The sequence below is a fragment of the Rattus rattus genome, chromosome 2 (genome assembly GCF_011064425.1).
Source record: "Rattus rattus isolate New Zealand chromosome 2, Rrattus_CSIRO_v1, whole genome shotgun sequence".
Lineage (NCBI taxonomy): Eukaryota > Metazoa > Chordata > Mammalia > Rodentia > Muridae > Rattus > Rattus rattus.
In genome coordinates, this window is record NC_046155.1 from 843,644 (window position 1) to 859,776 (window position 16,133).

A 16,133-nucleotide genomic window follows, 5' to 3' on the forward strand; every position below is an offset into this window, starting at 1 on the left:
CTGCAGAGTGTCAGTTCCAGACATAGCCTCACCTTCAAGACTGACCTACTCCTTGAGGCCCTGTTGTGGGGGCCACCCCTCCCATGTTCCAGGAAGCAAAGTGGTGGCGCAACTTATCTGCATATCCAGCGCAAAGCACTGGCCTGGGCTATAGGGGCGCCAATAAATCTCTGAACTGAGCTCTGGGCCCTGCTCCAGGTCCCTGTGAGAAGCTTCTACGTTCCCTAGTGATCATGCTGCCGCGCCGCCCCGCCCCAAATGCCTTGCCTTGCCAGGTCCCTGAGCTGCGCTGGCCTCAGGCCGGTCAAACAGTAGCTGCTCACAAGGACTGACCCAAATAGGAGCAAATGACCCCCCTCCCCCGCCCCGGGGGAGCCGCGACATGGTTTGCAGAACACCAAATTCCAGCGGCTGGCTGGGTTGCAGCTCCCAATTACCATATTAGAGATAAGGGCCTGTCAGTCCCAGGGGTCCAGCCACGCTCCTCTTCCCCACCCAAGCCAAGCAGCCCAAGTCCGTGGGTTGACTCGACCTCTTGGTCTCAGACAGAGCTTGTTTCTTCCTCGGGTAAAACGAATCTCATAAAACTATCAGTGACAGAAATCCGATTCGCGAAACCCCAAACGAAGGACAGAGGCGCGGCGGCACATGCGCGGGCTTTATTATAAAGCACGTTTCTCCCGACCTGGGGCCCCCAGTTAGGATGATAGGACAGCACCCAGTCTCGGTTTACCAGGACTCGCAACTTAGCACAGGCGCCTGAGGGCTGTCCAGTAACGGAGAGGGAACATAGCCACTTCCGGAGGCGTAGGGGGTAGGGTGTGTGGAAAACTTTGAAACTCCAAAGCAAGGGCCACCCCTCCATGGCTATTGCACGCACCGGAAGGAACTCAACGCTGTACGTCAGCTCTTCTCCCTGTTAAAGGGACACAGCGATCCTTTTTTCCTAAGGCCTCGAAAGACTTCCGCCCACACCCAATATGGCGGGCGACGGGAGCGGGTAGAATTCCGGGAATGTGGAGCAGATCACTGGGAGGGAGTGGAGCCTCCTTTCCCCAAATTTCGATCCCACCAGGACTGGATAATGCGCGTCCAACTGGCGCTTTGTCGCATCTGTGTTGCAGTGCCTGCGCTCTTTGGGCGAGGAAGTCCCTTCAGGGAAGGAGGAAAGAGTGAGCCTCACTCTAGCGTCCCGAATCAGGTTCCCACCACCAGCTTGCTCTGCACTGGGCTGTCAGAGACATGGGAGGATGCGTGTGCCGGGATCCTACATGAAACCGCACTGCTAGAGATCTACTGTTTAGAGGATGGGGCAGAACTTAAGAATTTAGAGGATGGGGCAGAACTTAAGAATTTAAAGTAGCTTAAGTTGGGGAAAGGCTCAGATACCATTAAGCCTTGTACTGATGAATCTAACTGTTCAGAAACTTTAGCGTGAAGTTCTCATAGCCGTCTGGCTGTATAAACGCTCCGGATTACAGGTGAAGGCATGTTCCGGGGACTAGGGGCGGGGCCTCGGACAAAGAAGGAAGAGGGAGGAAATCTCAGCAAGTCACTGGACACTGGGACAGGGGACGGATTAGAACTGCAAGTCCCGGCATGCTCTACAACACTCAAGGGAAAACTTGGTGGCTCTGAAACTAGAAATCCCGACATGCCCTAGATCCCAGGAAGCCTCAGGGTTCAGGTCCCGTCGCACCCAACGCTGGCGCTCACCTTGAAGGAACCCTCAAATTCATCGCTCATTCTTCGGAGCTCACGGCCATAGCGCTGCGCTGCCCAGAGATTGGGGGGAGCCGAGCGCGAGCGTCCTCGAAAAGGGCTAAGCTCCTCCTCCATCCCTTCATCTTCCTCGGTCCCCGCTGGGTACGAACTGTGGCGACTCCGGGTCTCCATAGTCCCAGCGCCTGCCGGGGTCAGGGAGTGGAAGAGGTGTGAATCTCTGGCCTGCTATTGTCCGCATCACAGCCCGAGTCCCTCTCTCGTGAATACAGGGAGTTCATAGTACTTTTGTGAGAAATCGATTACTTCCACAAATCCTTGTACAGTGCTAGTAATGAAGCCTTTAGTGTACAAAAGGACAGTCTACTGTGCCTTTCACAAAATAGGGACATAGATATAACTATCATACGGTCTCATAGCAACCCTTAAGTAGGGAGGTGCCTTTCTGTGTCTTTGCAGGAGTCTTGGAAAACAAGAACTCTTAGAGCATCCTGTTATGCCTTTTTTGGGAGACAATGTCAAGAACTGTCATCACTCATTCGTTCTATTTTTCTGAACGCATTAAACTGTCCTCCACACTACCTGGTTCAAAAGCCTGAGCATTGAGGCCTGAGCTGGGTGTGGTGGTTTATATTTATAATCCCAGAACTGGTGAGGTGGAAGCAGGAGGTTGAGTTTAAGGCCAGCCTAGACTATAGGACTTGTCTTTTGCCTTACAAAAGAAGGGTAGGGTGGGGGACACTGGCCCACGAAGACACATGCACACAATAGCTACAAATGTGGTCCAAGAGGTCAGGTTTACTCAGGTTAACAAGGTTGCTAAGGCCTGAGGCCAGAAGGCCCTGGGTTTGGAACTCAGAGCCCATCAGGCTGTGTGCAGCTCTTACCTTGCCCAGCCATGCTTAGGTTCTCTTCATGAAGGGACAGTCTCACCTTGCCTACATAGTAACACACCTGTGTGAAGGTTGCATCGAAGTACAGGCGTGCCCTGTGAGCTGCAAGAGCATTGTGGGTGCTCTTCTCTGGTTTGGGTATCGTGTGCCATCCTGACTTCTGCCATCTGTACCCCTCTGTCCAGACCAGAACCACTCCCAAGGGCAGAGTCCAGAGCTAGGCACAGCCTGCTGCCCACACCCAGTTGTCTGCAGGCTGGGGAGGAGGTAAGATCACCCTCAGGTTCGGAGGTTGGTAAATTTGCCTCCCCCTCTCAAAGGTCAGCTGCAAGACTCTGCAGCTTAGAGGATCTGAGGATCTCAGCTGCAGACATGTGACAAAAAGCAGAGGTAAGGAGAGGATCCATCACGAAAGGCCTGGCCAGGACAGAATATCATTGCTTATCTACAGAGTGCTTTCACTGGGGCCACTCAGTAGCTAGGTGGGTTCCCTTTCATAATCTTGGACCCATTTCCCCAGCTCCTTGTTACCTCAGTCTGTCTGTGGCACGGGAACTGCCTGTCTCACAGTCACCATTCTACCCTGTCCTTTGAGCATCCATTGGTTTCTTGGCTCCTGTGTGGCAGATGTGGAGTTCTCCCCATCTTACATAGAACGCAGCCAGACAGTAAAAGGAGCATGCCTGAGTGGTGGTGGTGCAGCCTGTCTGCACTGAGTAATGAACCTGAGTGGGAGAATCACTATTTTGTGTGCTGAGCTGGTGGTGGGAAGGTGAATGTCCCTCCTCCTTCAGGAGGAAGCAAAACAAGAGCTGGTTGAGGGTGCTCAGCTAAAGGAGCTTTCAGTGCTGGCTTGAGAGGAGCCTTGGAACCCATGTGAAGGGGAAAGAGAAAACAAGCCCCGCAAGCTGTCCTCTGACCGTCACTTGGACATGTGGCACCTGTGCCCCCTCCCCGAACAAATCTGCTTTCATAAGCTATGTTAAAATCTTTGTTTAGCATCAGGTGTGATAGTACACACTTTTAATTCCAAAACACTCTGGAGGCAGAGGTCCTTGGATCTCTGAGTTCAAGGCCAGCCTGGTCCACAGAGTGAGTTCCAGGATAGCTAGAGTTACATAAAATCTCAAAAAACAAAACAAAAGTTCTTGCTTAGCATGCTCAAGGCCCTGGGTTCCATCCCAGTACCTCACAAACCAGCTGACCGACCAACCAACCAATCAAAACACTGACCAGGTCAGGCTGGAAGATTCCTTTGGATTGGTTATTTAGTTTTTTTTTCCCCCAAGATTTATTTATTTAGTGTCTATGAGTATACTGTCGCTGTCTTCAGACACACCAGAAGAGGGCATAGGATCCCATTACAGATGGTGAGGAGCCACCATGTGGTTGCTGGGAATTGAACTCAGGACCTCTGAAGAGCAGTCAGTGCTCTTAATCACTGAGCCATCTCTCCAGCTCAGTTATTTAGTTCTTAACTCTGATTATGGAGGCAGTTCCTCATTTTACAGGGAGTGAAACTAAGGCAAACAGCATGTGCACCGTGTCCAAGGTCACATAATAAGTGACAAAGACCGGTCTTGTGCTCTTCTCATGTCCACCCTTCAACAGTACCACAAACCAACTTGGTGGCCTAATTTGGAGGAGTCATGTTCTCCCGCCCTGACTAGTGTCAGCCATGCCGAGAGCCCATGCTGTGGCATGGAGAACAGCACTGAGCAATGCCTCAGCAACAAAGTAACATCCATTTGTGTCAAGAGTATTTGTACTGACTGATGAGAAAGGGTCTCAGGTGGTGGAAGGCTGACCTTAAACCTCTGGTCCTCCTGCTCCCGCCCCCAACTGCAGTTTATATGGTGCTGAGATTAGAGGCTGAGGTTACACCCATACTAGGCAGGTATTCCACAGACTGAGCTGCATCTCCAGCCCCGCAATGGAATTGTAAAATTATCTTTACGTTTACTGGAAAGAACCAGGAGATTCCGTGAACTCCTTGGACAAAGAGGATGGGTGGGAGTGGCCTAGACCTGCCTCAGTTCCTCAGGGGAAGGGATGGGTGGCTATTGTCTGGGTGTCAACCCTTAGGCCACCCTCCCATACAGACTTGGGGTTGGGGAAGTGGGAAGAAACTGGTTGATATGCACCTTTAGCTTTAAGCTCCTTACCCACAGGGCCTCTGGGTAAGTGGGTGTGGCCAAACCGGCAAATTCACAATGCAAGAGACATCCTAGCATACTCCATTACAATTGGTGGGAGTGCCAAGGTGCTTGTCACTAAACTTTCAATTCCTGAGAACCACAAGGGAGAAGAGGAGAGAACCAAACTAACTCCTAAAATGTATCCTCTGATCTCTATATATGCTTATACACACACAATATAAAGAAATTTGTAAAACAAACAAACACATAGCATGGTGACCAGAGAAAACAGTAATAAAAACAAAACCAGTGGTTTCCCAGATGCTTACAAGCAGTGAGGCTCTGCCCTCAGGCAGGGCAGGCCACTCTGTCAGCCTGGTCTCCACAATGGCCTGCCCAGACCTGTGCAGGAGCCTTGAGGAAAGGCATTTTAGGGTTCTAGCCTGGGGCCTTACCTGGCCCTGCTCTGGCCGAATGTTTTGCCAGGGCCTAACAGCGCAGCTTGCTGGATTCATAGTCAAAATGTCCCAGAAAACACCTTTGTGCCCACCACCACCACCTTACTTAGTAACACTGAAATCTGATTTTCATACAGTTCTTACCTGCTATCATAAACTAGTTTGTTCCCTGGATTTTGTCAACCACTTCAATAGATAAACCTGTTCCCGTGGTAGCACATGCCCTTAATCCAAACCCTTGGGAGGAGAGGCAAGAGTTTCAGGCCAGTAGGGCTTGTTCCTGGAAAACCTGGGCTACACAGAGAAACTGTCTCAAAAACTCAAAACCAAGAAATAAAGAACCATTCCTGAAGTTGGTGCAAACTGTAGTCCCAGCTACTTGCTAGTTGGGTGTCGAGGTCTGAGGCCAGATGGTTGCTGCAGCCCCGGAGTTTGAGGTCAGCCTGGGCGACACCATGAGATTGTCTCACCAAATGTAACAAAGGCTGGAGATGTGGTTCAGTGAGAGGCTGGAGGCCCTGGGCCCATGTCTCAATCCCTGTTCTAAAACCCAACTACGTCTGTCTCAAACCTTCAGTGGCTCCCTACCATCTGTATTCTTCAAGCCACCCCTATCCCGAGTCTAACCTATACTTCTTGTTTGCCATGCAAGAGCACTGGATGTTTAAGGCACTGCATGGGTTGCCCTAACTACTGAAGGAACCCCAGGTCTGCAGAGAATAAGTCAACTCACCAGCAACAGTGACATCCACAACTATGCTGTTAGTTGGGCATAGGGACCTCCATGACGCCTCCTGCGTGCCAGGCAGTTTCTAAGCATTGTTCACATGAATTCAGGTGCCCTTCTGGAGCCCTGAGAAGTAGGACCAGTTCTATTTCCATTTTACACATTAGGAAATTAAGGCAGAAGCAGTTAACCTCTCGATCTGCACTTAAAAGACTCTCCTGAGATGCTGCCATTTGGCCCAGAGGTCAGTACTGGCTGCTTCTCCCATTTTATGGCCTCCTCCCCACTTCCTACTGTGCAGTCCCAGTGCTGAAGTCCCTGCCCTAGGGATACTCACAGCCCAGTGGACCTGGTACAGGTAGTCAGGAGAGGTGGGACCAGGGTGAGCTGACTGCACACAGATGGCTTGTAGTCCCATGGCTCTGGCAGGTCTGACACTTGCAAATCTCACTTGTGTTGCTTTTGTTTCACTGAGACAGGGTCTAAGTAGCTCAAGCCATCCTCAGACTCATCTGTTCTGTGCGTGGTGCTGAGATTACAGGAGTATACTACCATACTCAGTTTGCTTTTGAGACCACTGAAAAGTAAATCAAATGTCTATGAACCCTACCACCATCACACACACACACACTGGCTGTTTTTCCTGGTAGCCCTCATTCACTGAAGTGCTCCTTCATGAAGCTGGGGTGCACCTCTGTTCCTTGCTGCAGCAAACCCCACTTTCTTTCTTTTTTTTTTTTAAAGATTTATTCACTTATTATATATAAGTACACTGTAGCTGTCTTCACATACACCAGAAGAGGGAATCGGATCTCTTTACAGATGGTTGTGAGCCACCATGTGGTTGCTGGGAATTGAACTCAGGACCTCTGGAAGAGTAGTCAGGTGCTCTTAACCGCTGAGCCATCTCTCCAGCCCACAAACCCCACTTTCAATGAGCTTCCTAAAGCTGTTTTCAGAGTCTGTCAATGCCCCTCCCCCACCTCGTAACTCAGGCTTGCCCTGCCCTTCCTCTTGTGACAGTGTCCCATCCTTCCTCCCAGTCTCTCATCCCATAAGTATAATCTAAACCGTGTCACTTTGTCCTAGTATGCCACCTCCTTCCTGTTGGAGTACCCCCTTGGAGTAGGTGTAATACCTAAGGTAGCTCCTCTTCTTGGGGCTGGACCAGTTCACCCCACAATCACAACATGGAAGCCAGGTTCCTCAGGCCCATGTTGCTAGGACAGCTTTAAAGAGGGGGCTTGGGGTTGTCTGGACAAGGCCGGGCCCTTCACTCCGCAGACTGGAGTACTGTGACGAAGCAGTGCAGGACCCAAGCCAGGCACCACCTGTGGACATGCACCAGCCACCTGCCTTCTTGCACAAGCTGCTGCAGCTGACTGGGGTCTGCCTGTACTTTGAAGAGCTGCCCTCCCAGGTGGACCCGCCAAAGCCACCTTTGCAGATCGGCAGCTGCACAGGGTACATGGAGCTTATGGTGAAGCTGAAACAGAATGAGGCCTTCCGGGGCCCCAAGGTAAGTCCCAGGCCTTAAGAATTTGACCCGTGGGGCTGGAGAGATGGTTCAGTGGTTTAGAGCACTGACTGCTCTTCCAGAGGTCCTGAGTTCAATTCCCAGCAACCACATGGTGGTTCACAACCATTTGCAATGGGATCTGATGCCATTCTGGTGTGTCCGAATATAGCAACAGTGTTCTCACATTAAATAAACATTTTTTTTTTTAAAAGGAAAGAAAAAGAAACCTGGAGATATGCTCAGCAGTGGCAGTGCATGTCTTTAATCCCCACACTGGGAGGCAGAGGCAGATCTCTGAGTTCCAGGCTAGCCTGGTCTAAAGAGAGAGTTCCAGGACAGCCAGGGATAAACAGAGAAACCTTGTCTTGAAAAACAAAAAAATAAATGATGATGATGATGATGATGATGATGATAGTAATTATAATAAAGAAACCTGAAGGTTAAAAGGGGTGGGGACTGGAAAAATGGCTCAGTCGTTCAGGGCATTTGATGCTCTTGCAGAGGACATGAGTTCAGTTCCCAGCAAAGAGGTGGGGCAGCCCACAACCACCTGTAACTCCAGCTTTAGGGGATCCAGCGCCCTCTTCTGGACTGCAAGGCCCCCACACTTGCACATGTGCATTTTACAATGGCACACGTATACACATAATTTTAAAAAGAAGGTGGAATGCCAGGCATGGTGGCCTGTGGTCCTAGTACTTGGGAGGTAGAGGCTGGAGGATCAAGCGTTCAAGGCCAGTCTCAGCTGTGTGGGAGCTTGAAGCAGTCCAGGGAAACATAATGGGGTAGGGATAATTTAAGCTCTATGGAGCCAGTGACAAACCTGGTTGAGCTCAGGTTTCTGTGGCTATTACGGGGTCAGCAATGGGAAGTGGAAAGTATAACCAGTGTCTTCCAACGCCTCTCCGTCTTCCTCTTTCCAACTTCACACCGCTCTGGCTTGTCACTTAGGGTCACCTGCCTGCTCCATCTGAGCAAGAACAGTTGTGCTATAGGTGAGCCATGGAATAAAGAAGAACCTACTGGCCACTGGAAGGTCCTATTCCAGGCACCGAGGAGTCTTCCAACAACACCCCTTAGAGTGACCTTAGGAAAGTCACTTCTTTTTGGGGGCTCTGCTTACCTCCCACGTACATCTATCTTATCTTGTCTGGGACATAATAAGGGAGTCTGTTTTCAGCATTCAGTGAACCAGCTTAATCATTAAGGACATGCCATAAATCTCTGTGCATTAGCCCAGTGATAGTTGGTTTGTAGAAGAGGCAATTTGATGATCAGAGCTATCTGGGGCTTCCCAAGAGTCTTCAGAAGTATGGCTGCAACAGGAATGTAAGGGGCAACTGAGTCAGGGGACATGGGAGAGGAAGATGATGGAAGTGAGGAACCTACCTCCATGATGACTGTTATTGGCTGCCGGTCCCTGCTGCTGATGAACGATGCTCCCCAGGAGACCTGGGGCCAGGTAGGGACCTGGCTGGTCCTCAGTGAGGCTAGGGCCCAGGCCCCTATCTGTAGTACTAGCGTCTTCCTGCTCACTCGGCTCAAACTCTGGGATCTGGAACATACTCTGGGCTGTAGAGACAAGGTAAGAAGTACTCAGTACTCAGCTAAGCAAACAGTAGTGATGAGAAGCAGGCGAGAGGTACTCCTGGCTCCCTCTCCCACCAGAGTAGACCCACTCCCCAGCTTCCCCAATCTTCCCAATCCCTTATCTGTCTTCTGGGTCTGGCCTGGTTGTCGCCGGAATACTAAATCTCTCTTCAGATCTCTGACCAGACCCTGGTACTTCCCCCCTGCCCGTTATCACCGCGAATAGGTCTCACCCCAAGCCCGTTCTCGAGGCCCCTGACTCGGGCCTGCCTCCTCTCTCCAGTTCTAAGGGCTCCCGGCCCTAGTTTCCTGGGCGACAGGAACTGTCACAGATCTAACCCAATCAGTTCTCGAAGTAAATCCCGGGTCGGTCTGGGGGCGGGGCCACCCCAAGCCAGGTCCCACCCCTGCACCGACCTGCTGGTCTCCACCGCCTTCCTCCCGCGTCGCTCCCCAGGCTCCGGATTCCGGGATCGGACTTCCTCAAGCCTAGGGCGTGTGCAGGAGCCAGCGAGGGCTGCTTTGGGGTTCCCATTTGGATCCTGGAGGCCTGCTTCGGCTGATAAGTCCTCCAGCCCTTCTGGGCCTGAATTCCTCCTGTAAAATGGGGCTAATGACACCTCCCTGAGGAGCTGGTGAAAACTCTGTAAACAGCTTAGTGATTACTTATAGAGTCATTCACTGAAGCTTGGCCGTCGGATGCAATGATCTTTGCGATGGTTATTGCTTCCCCTGGACCGAGTGACCGGGATGGGAAGACCAGCTCCTTCCTCCTCCCGGTCGTGGAAGCCTTGCACTACCTGCCTTGGGGACGACTCCCCGCGCCATCTCGGGAGCTCCTTTCCGGCAGGATGGCCGGCCGGGTGCGGAAGAATGGACAGGGGCGCCCAGGAGGGCGAGCCGTGGGGCTCTAAGGGGCTCTGCTGCAGGCCGGAGCGCGGGGCCTGCAGACTGAAGCTAGGGGGCGGGGCCCAGGTACCATCTTGGTTGTGGGCGGAAGTTTCCTTCAGCGACCCTGTGCAGGGAAGTCGTTGCCGCCCCCACATGGGCATGCCTATCGCGATGTGGGTTTGGGGATCTAAGCGTGGGAAATGGTAGTCCCCAACATTAAGAGCTGGCGGTCAATGGCACTGGTAACCCAGGTGCTTGTTGTGTGCGGCCTGTTCTACTCTCGGCCGCCGGCCGCCATCCGTAACCCCGGACGCCCGCCGGCAGCGCACCTTGCGTTGATTCTGGAAGAGATTCACGCCGGGCGCGGCGCATGGTTTCGGAGTCCTTGCCAGCCGCTACGCAGTTTACGTAGCGAACGGACGCCCGCGCAGGCGCAGGAGTGGGGCGGAGCAGCGGGAGCCGGGAGCTGGAGCCCGGTGTCCCGGCGACCGGATCCCGCTTCCTCAGCAGCGGCCTGAGGACATTGACATCGACTTCCTTTTATTCACCGGGGCTGAGGGTGGACGCGGTGGGGGAACACGTCTGGAATCTTGAGGACAGAGGAAGAAGCCTCCCAATCCGGATTATTGCAGGGGAAAGAGGAACCAAGCTTGGGGAGGGGGAGAGCGGGGCGTTGGGCGCCCCCGCAGCGGCCGCTGCCCTAAGCTGACGGGCATCGGCCGGCTCTCCCCCTCCTGCCAGCCGGACACGAGCGACTAAGGCCAGAGACTCTGTGCCACTGCATCCTCGCATCTTGTCCCTGGGGCTGGCCCAGGGAAGGACACCCCAACCCCTATTTCATTTGCCCTGGGTAGGAAAGACTACCCTTATACACTCCAGAGTGACGGGTACAGGGCCCAGATTACCCGTACCTACCCCCAACCCTGTCTCTGCTGAGGAGGAAAGGCCTGACAACCCTAACTTTTTTCTTCCAGAGTTCCCAGCTCTCACCACCTATTGCAGTTCCCACCCCTCCATATTTATCTCCCTGGCATCTGGCCAGCCCTCTATCTCTGTCTCTGGGTTTCAGGCCTCCCTTCTTGACATGGAGAGTAACCTGTCTGGTCTGGTGCCTGCAGCTGGGCTGGTACCTGCACTGCCTCCTACAGTGACCCTGGGGCTGACCGCTGCCTACACTGCCCTATATGCTCTTCTCTTCTTCTCTGTCTATGCCCAGCTCTGGCTGGTGCTTCTGTATGGGCACAAGCGCCTCAGCTATCAGACGGTATTCCTGGCACTCTGTCTGCTCTGGGCTGCCTTGCGTACCACACTCTTCTCCTTCTACTTCCGAGATACTCCCAGGGCCAACCGCCTGGGGCCCTTGCCTTTTTGGCTTCTCTATTGCTGCCCTGTCTGCCTGCAGTTCTTCACACTGACGCTTATGAACCTCTACTTTGCGCAGGTAACCACGGGAACTGGTGTGGTGGGAGTAGGAGGGCAATCCCAAGGGTCCAGAGGAGTGATGGGTATCTCTGCTCCCAGGTGGTGTTCAAGGCCAAGGCGAAGCGTCGGCCAGAGATGAGCCGAGGCTTGTAAGTACTGGAGATGTTAATGGGTCAGTGGCAGGGAGGAGCCCACCCAGCAGGGTTGAGACAAGACACACCTCAGACATATTTTGTGATAGAGCTTGAAAAACCTAAAGCGTCCGATTCAGACATCTGTGATCGTGTCAGGGGAGGGAGAGCATCAACATCATCTATGGTGGAGAAAGATGGAGGCTCCAATCCATGGAATGCATAAAGTCTTGTGTACCTTTAGTGACCTTGGCTGCGACTCCCCTGTCCTTACACGGTGCCTTCCAGTTTATAAAGATATTTCAAAGGCATCTTTTGCACAGCTCACCTGAGGTGCCTCTCCTATGCTCATTTGAGAGATGAAGAAACTGAGGTCCGGTTAGACAAAGCCACATGTTCAAGGTCACACAGCTGGAGTGAGGCCCACTGAGCACTCAGATCCAGGTGTTTGGTCTGGTGCTACTACTACGATGCCGTAGCTTCCAGTCACCTCCCCTGCGTGAGCCTCAGTTCCCTCCTATGCAAAACTAGATGAGCAGAGTTTAGATTTGACCATCTGAGCTCTGAGTGACCCTGGGGTCTCCTGAGGAGTCAGGGTTGCTGGTGAGGGCCGAGGGGATCCACGGTCCGGGGCTGACTTTGCTGTGGGCTGCAGGCTGGCTGTCCGAGGGGCCTTCGTGGGTGCTTCACTGCTCTTTTTGCTGGTGAATGTACTGTGTGCAGTGCTGTCTCGCCAGCGCCAGGCACAGCCCTGGGTCCTTCTGCTGGTACGCGTCCTGGTGAGCGACTCCCTCTTTGTCATCTGCGCCCTCTCGCTTGCTGCCTGCCTCTGCCTCGTGGCCCGTCGAGCCCCTTCCACCAGCATCTACTTAGAGGCCAAGGTAGGGCCACCAACCCTGACATAGTACCCTTGGGGCTCCTTGGACAGAGTTCTTTAGGATGTAAGGGGAGATAGGAACCTCCTCTCCCTGAAGATCCTCTATTGTCATATCTGCCAGGGGACCAGTGTGTGTCAGGCAGCTGCTATAGGGGGTGCCATGGTCCTGCTCTATGCCAGCCGGGCCTGTTACAACCTGGCAGCTCTGGCCTTGGCCCCTCGGAGCCGGCTAGATGCCTTCGATTACGACTGGTACAACGTATCTGACCAGGTAGGCATTGGTCATGTTTGTCCCTTCTTTGGTAACTATAGTATCTACCCTCCAGCTGGCCAGGAACCTGCCAGCATCCTCTGTGGTGGCAGACTGTCCTCTGCCTCTGTTTCCCCCCAGGCAGATCTGGTGAACGACCTAGGGAACAAAGGTTATCTGGTGTTTGGCCTCATCCTCTTCGTGTGGGAATTACTGCCCACCACATTGCTGGTGGGCTTCTTCCGGGTACACCGGCCCCCACAGGACCTGGTAGGTTCTCCAACCACCTCTTGGTCCAGTGTAGAGGGCTAAACCCTGGGAATTCTGGTCTGGGGTCCTGGGACAGTTATGGGAGCAGAAAAATATCCATAGTAGCAACTTCTTCCCCCTTACAGAGTACCAGTCGAATCCTCAATGGGCAGGTTTTTGGCTCCCGATCCTACTTCTTTGACCGGGCTGGCCACTGTGAGGATGAGGGCTACTCCTGGGAGCATAGCCGGAGTGAGAGCACCAGGTAGGAGCCTCAACCCTGCCTGAAGTGCCTTGGGATCTTTTCTGGCTCCAAGAAGCAATGGGGACCAAGAGCCAGCCCCTTGTTCCTAATCTGTTCTGAGTGAAATCCCCTCTGGGTTCCCAGTGTCCACCCCTGCCTCCAAAGGCCATTTGCCCTTTGACCTAGGGCTCTCTATTCTCAGCCTCTCTCCTTTCTCCTCTCAAAAATGTGGCCCTGGGCACTGCTTGGGACTCACCTTGCTTCTCTGCCTGCAGCATGTCCGGCAGCCTGGGCTCTGGCAGTTGGTATGGTGCCATCGGGCGTGAGCCAGGCTGGGGAGGGGCCAGCCAGACGAGGACCACTCCTCTGCTCTTCTCCCAGGTGCCAGGACCTGGTAGCCACCACCACAGCCTCTATTCCACGCCACAGACGTGATCTCCTTTTACTCCCCCTAGAATGCCCAGGCCCCAGCTCCCCTAACCCCTGGCCCCTGTGCCAAGTATGTCTGCTGCTTCTTGCCCAGGGTGCCAGGAGACTGTGGCTGCTTCTCTCCTCTGGCCAGCTCCTTGCTGCTCCTATTGTAGTGAGCTTGTGCCACCCCCCTAAAATGGGGACAAGGCCCCAGGATACCAGATGCCCACAGTGCCCTGGCATGACCTGCCACCTCTGCTTCCACACTGGAGCCAGCTACCTCTCCTGTGCCTACCACTCAATAAACAGAGTCTGTGCCCTGTCCTTTCTCCGGTCACTTGTCTGAGTTCTGTTCCCTCTTACCTCGTCCTGCTTGGTATCAGGATGATCAAACACTGACCTTGACATGGGTCACCCTTGACTAGTCTGGGCAGGTGCTATTCACCTTCGATGAAGCTAGTGGGCCCTGAGCGGCAGGGCCACTACACATGCCTCTGTTCTTAAAGCTTTCCTGGTTCAGAATATCCTTCTCTGTGCTGCCCAACCAACCTGGGCTGAAATCCCAGGACTCATGTAACCCTCCTGCCTTAGCCTCAGCTCAATTAACTGAAGCTTGAGGTTTGCGCACCTGTCCTGGTTGAAGGTCACTTCCGCACGCTGGACATGGGGCTTAACTGTTGAGTACTTTCCAGAAATGTCCAAGATGAATTTCCATGAGAGGGGCCAGGGAATCAAATCTCCATGAAACTTCAGTGGTTGAGCAGAGACCCAAAACCCCTCTCCAGCCATACAGCACTGTAGTGGCTCTTAGGCATCCTTAAAAATTTTTTTATTACATTTATTTATTGTGTATGTGTATAGGTGTGGGTTTATGCATTATAGAAGCAATTGTCTCCTTCTATCCTGAGTCCTTTAGAGCAAACTCAAGTGTAAGTCTTGGTAGCAGGTGCCTTTGCCCACTAAGCCATCCTACCGCCTTCAGTATTCTTTGTTGTTGTTTCTGTTTTTCCAAGACAGGGATTCTCTGTGTAGCCTTGGCTATCCTGGGACTCCCTCAAGACCAGGCTGGCCTTGAATTCATGGAGATCCACCTGCCTCTTCCTCCTGAGCTCTAGGATTAAAGGCGGTGCCACCACGCTCAGCTAACTTTATGACATGCATTTATTTGTATGTCTTTGTTATATACGGACAAGCACTTGGCACAGCACATAAGTAGATGTCAGATGACAACTTACTAGTTGGTTCACTCCTTCATATGGATTGGCGAGGTAGAACTTATGTCATCAGGTTTGGCGACAAAGGCCTTTACGCGTTAAGACATCTCAGTGGCCCAATTTGGCATCTTTTTTCCCCTTAAGATTATTTTTATTCATGTATACGTTTATCTGCACCTGTACTTGTGTGTGGTGCCCAAAGAGGCCAGAAGAGGGCATCGGATTCCCTTGCAGCTAGAGTGAGAGGTCGTGAGCTGCCAGTGCTGGAAACTGAACTTTTGGAGGAGGAGTAGCAGTGCTCTTAACCACTAAACTTGTTCAGCATCCTGTCCTCTAGTGAATTAGTTTGTGGAGGCGTGTGTGTGTGTGTGTGTGTGTGTGTGTGTGTGTGTGTGTGTGTGTGTGTGTGTGTGTGTGTGTGCAGCATGCATAAGCACGCACATGGATATACACACAACACACACACAGGTATAAAAGTCAAAAGAACCCATGTGGGTTCCAGGAAACAAACTTGGAATTTCAGACTTGGTGATAAGCAGCCCTCTGAAGCACTGAGCCATCTCACTGACCTGAGGCCTGGTTTCTGCCACCACCTCTAATGTGGTCTCCAAATGTCAAGTTTATGGAGGGTCTACAAAGGGGGCACTTCTGTGGCACAGCCTCCATCTGCTTACCTAGGTATGGATTCACCCTCATTTCCTGGCTACTTGCATGCTGACTCAGCTCCTGGTACACTCCTCCTATTGCCCCCAAAAGTTTAGTCACTGCCCTGTGTTCCTGACATCCTGGCGGATCTGCCCTGTGTCTCAGGATTGATTATCAGAGCCTGTGATTCCAGCTCATTTGAGCTCTCAGCCTAGAAGTAAGTCTGCCTTGAAATTCTCTCTTTGTGACTATCCTGGAGCCAGGTCCACAAGGTCTCTGGAGAGATCAGCAGAGGCTCGAGACTTCAGGAGTAAGCTGGACAAGCACTTTTGGTTGGAAACAAAATTGCTACATTTATAGGGCACTTAATTCTGCGTGCAAGGCTTTAAGCATTTATAAACACTGACCTCAGCTGGGCAGTGGCAGTGCATGCCTTTCATTCAGCATCTGAGGGGCAGAGAAAGGTGGATCTCTGTGAGTTTGAGGCCAGCCTGGACTACAGAGAAAGTTCCAGGACAGCCAAGGCTACAAAAACAAACAAATAAAAAACAACAACAAAGAAAAAAAAAAGAAAATAAAACAAAAAACACTGGTGTTGTATGTGTGCACAGGCATTGGTGGTTTGCCTACATGTATGTCTGTGTGAGGCTGTTCCAGACAGCTGTGGGTTGTTAGGGATTGAACTTGGGTCCTCTGGAAGAGGAGCCAGTGCTCTTAAAGGCTGAGCCATCTCTCTAGCCCCCAAATACTAA

The 16,133-nt window shown here is 52.4% G+C and overlaps 2 protein-coding genes across 4 annotated transcripts; one reads left to right on the top strand and one right to left on the bottom strand.

Moving 5' to 3' along the window:
* Positions 1–645: 645 nt before the first annotated feature.
* Bad (BCL2 associated agonist of cell death) lies at positions 646–9,930 on the bottom strand. 2 transcript variants are annotated; one of them, XM_032896485.1, is made up of 4 exons: positions 9,465–9,930; positions 8,847–9,029; positions 1,717–1,907; positions 646–1,152 (listed from the first exon to the last, which is right to left on the bottom strand). In XM_032896485.1, exons 1-4 carry the CDS (start codon positions 9,580–9,582, stop codon positions 1,027–1,029), a joined length of 618 nt encoding a protein of 205 aa, XP_032752376.1. In that variant the 5' UTR covers positions 9,583–9,930; the 3' UTR covers positions 646–1,026. The 2 variants fall into 2 exon arrangements, with proteins under 2 accessions (XP_032752376.1, XP_032752377.1); XM_032896486.1 differs by lacking the exon at positions 9,465–9,930 and adding an exon at positions 9,281–9,408.
* Positions 9,931–10,626: 696 nt separating this feature from the next.
* On the top strand, positions 10,627–13,851 carry Gpr137 (G protein-coupled receptor 137). 2 transcript variants are annotated; one of them, XR_004387043.1, is made up of 7 exons: positions 10,627–11,379; positions 11,460–11,509; positions 12,147–12,372; positions 12,490–12,639; positions 12,732–12,888; positions 13,014–13,132; positions 13,387–13,851. XR_004387043.1 is itself a non-coding variant. In XM_032896484.1 (7 exons), exons 1-7 carry the CDS (start codon positions 11,023–11,025, stop codon positions 13,544–13,546), a joined length of 1,191 nt encoding a protein of 396 aa, XP_032752375.1. In that variant the 5' UTR covers positions 10,627–11,022; the 3' UTR covers positions 13,547–13,851. The 2 variants fall into 2 exon arrangements, 1 of the variants encoding a protein (XP_032752375.1); XM_032896484.1 differs by having other exon boundaries at positions 12,760–12,888.
* The last annotated feature ends 2,282 nt before the right edge of the window (positions 13,852–16,133 follow it).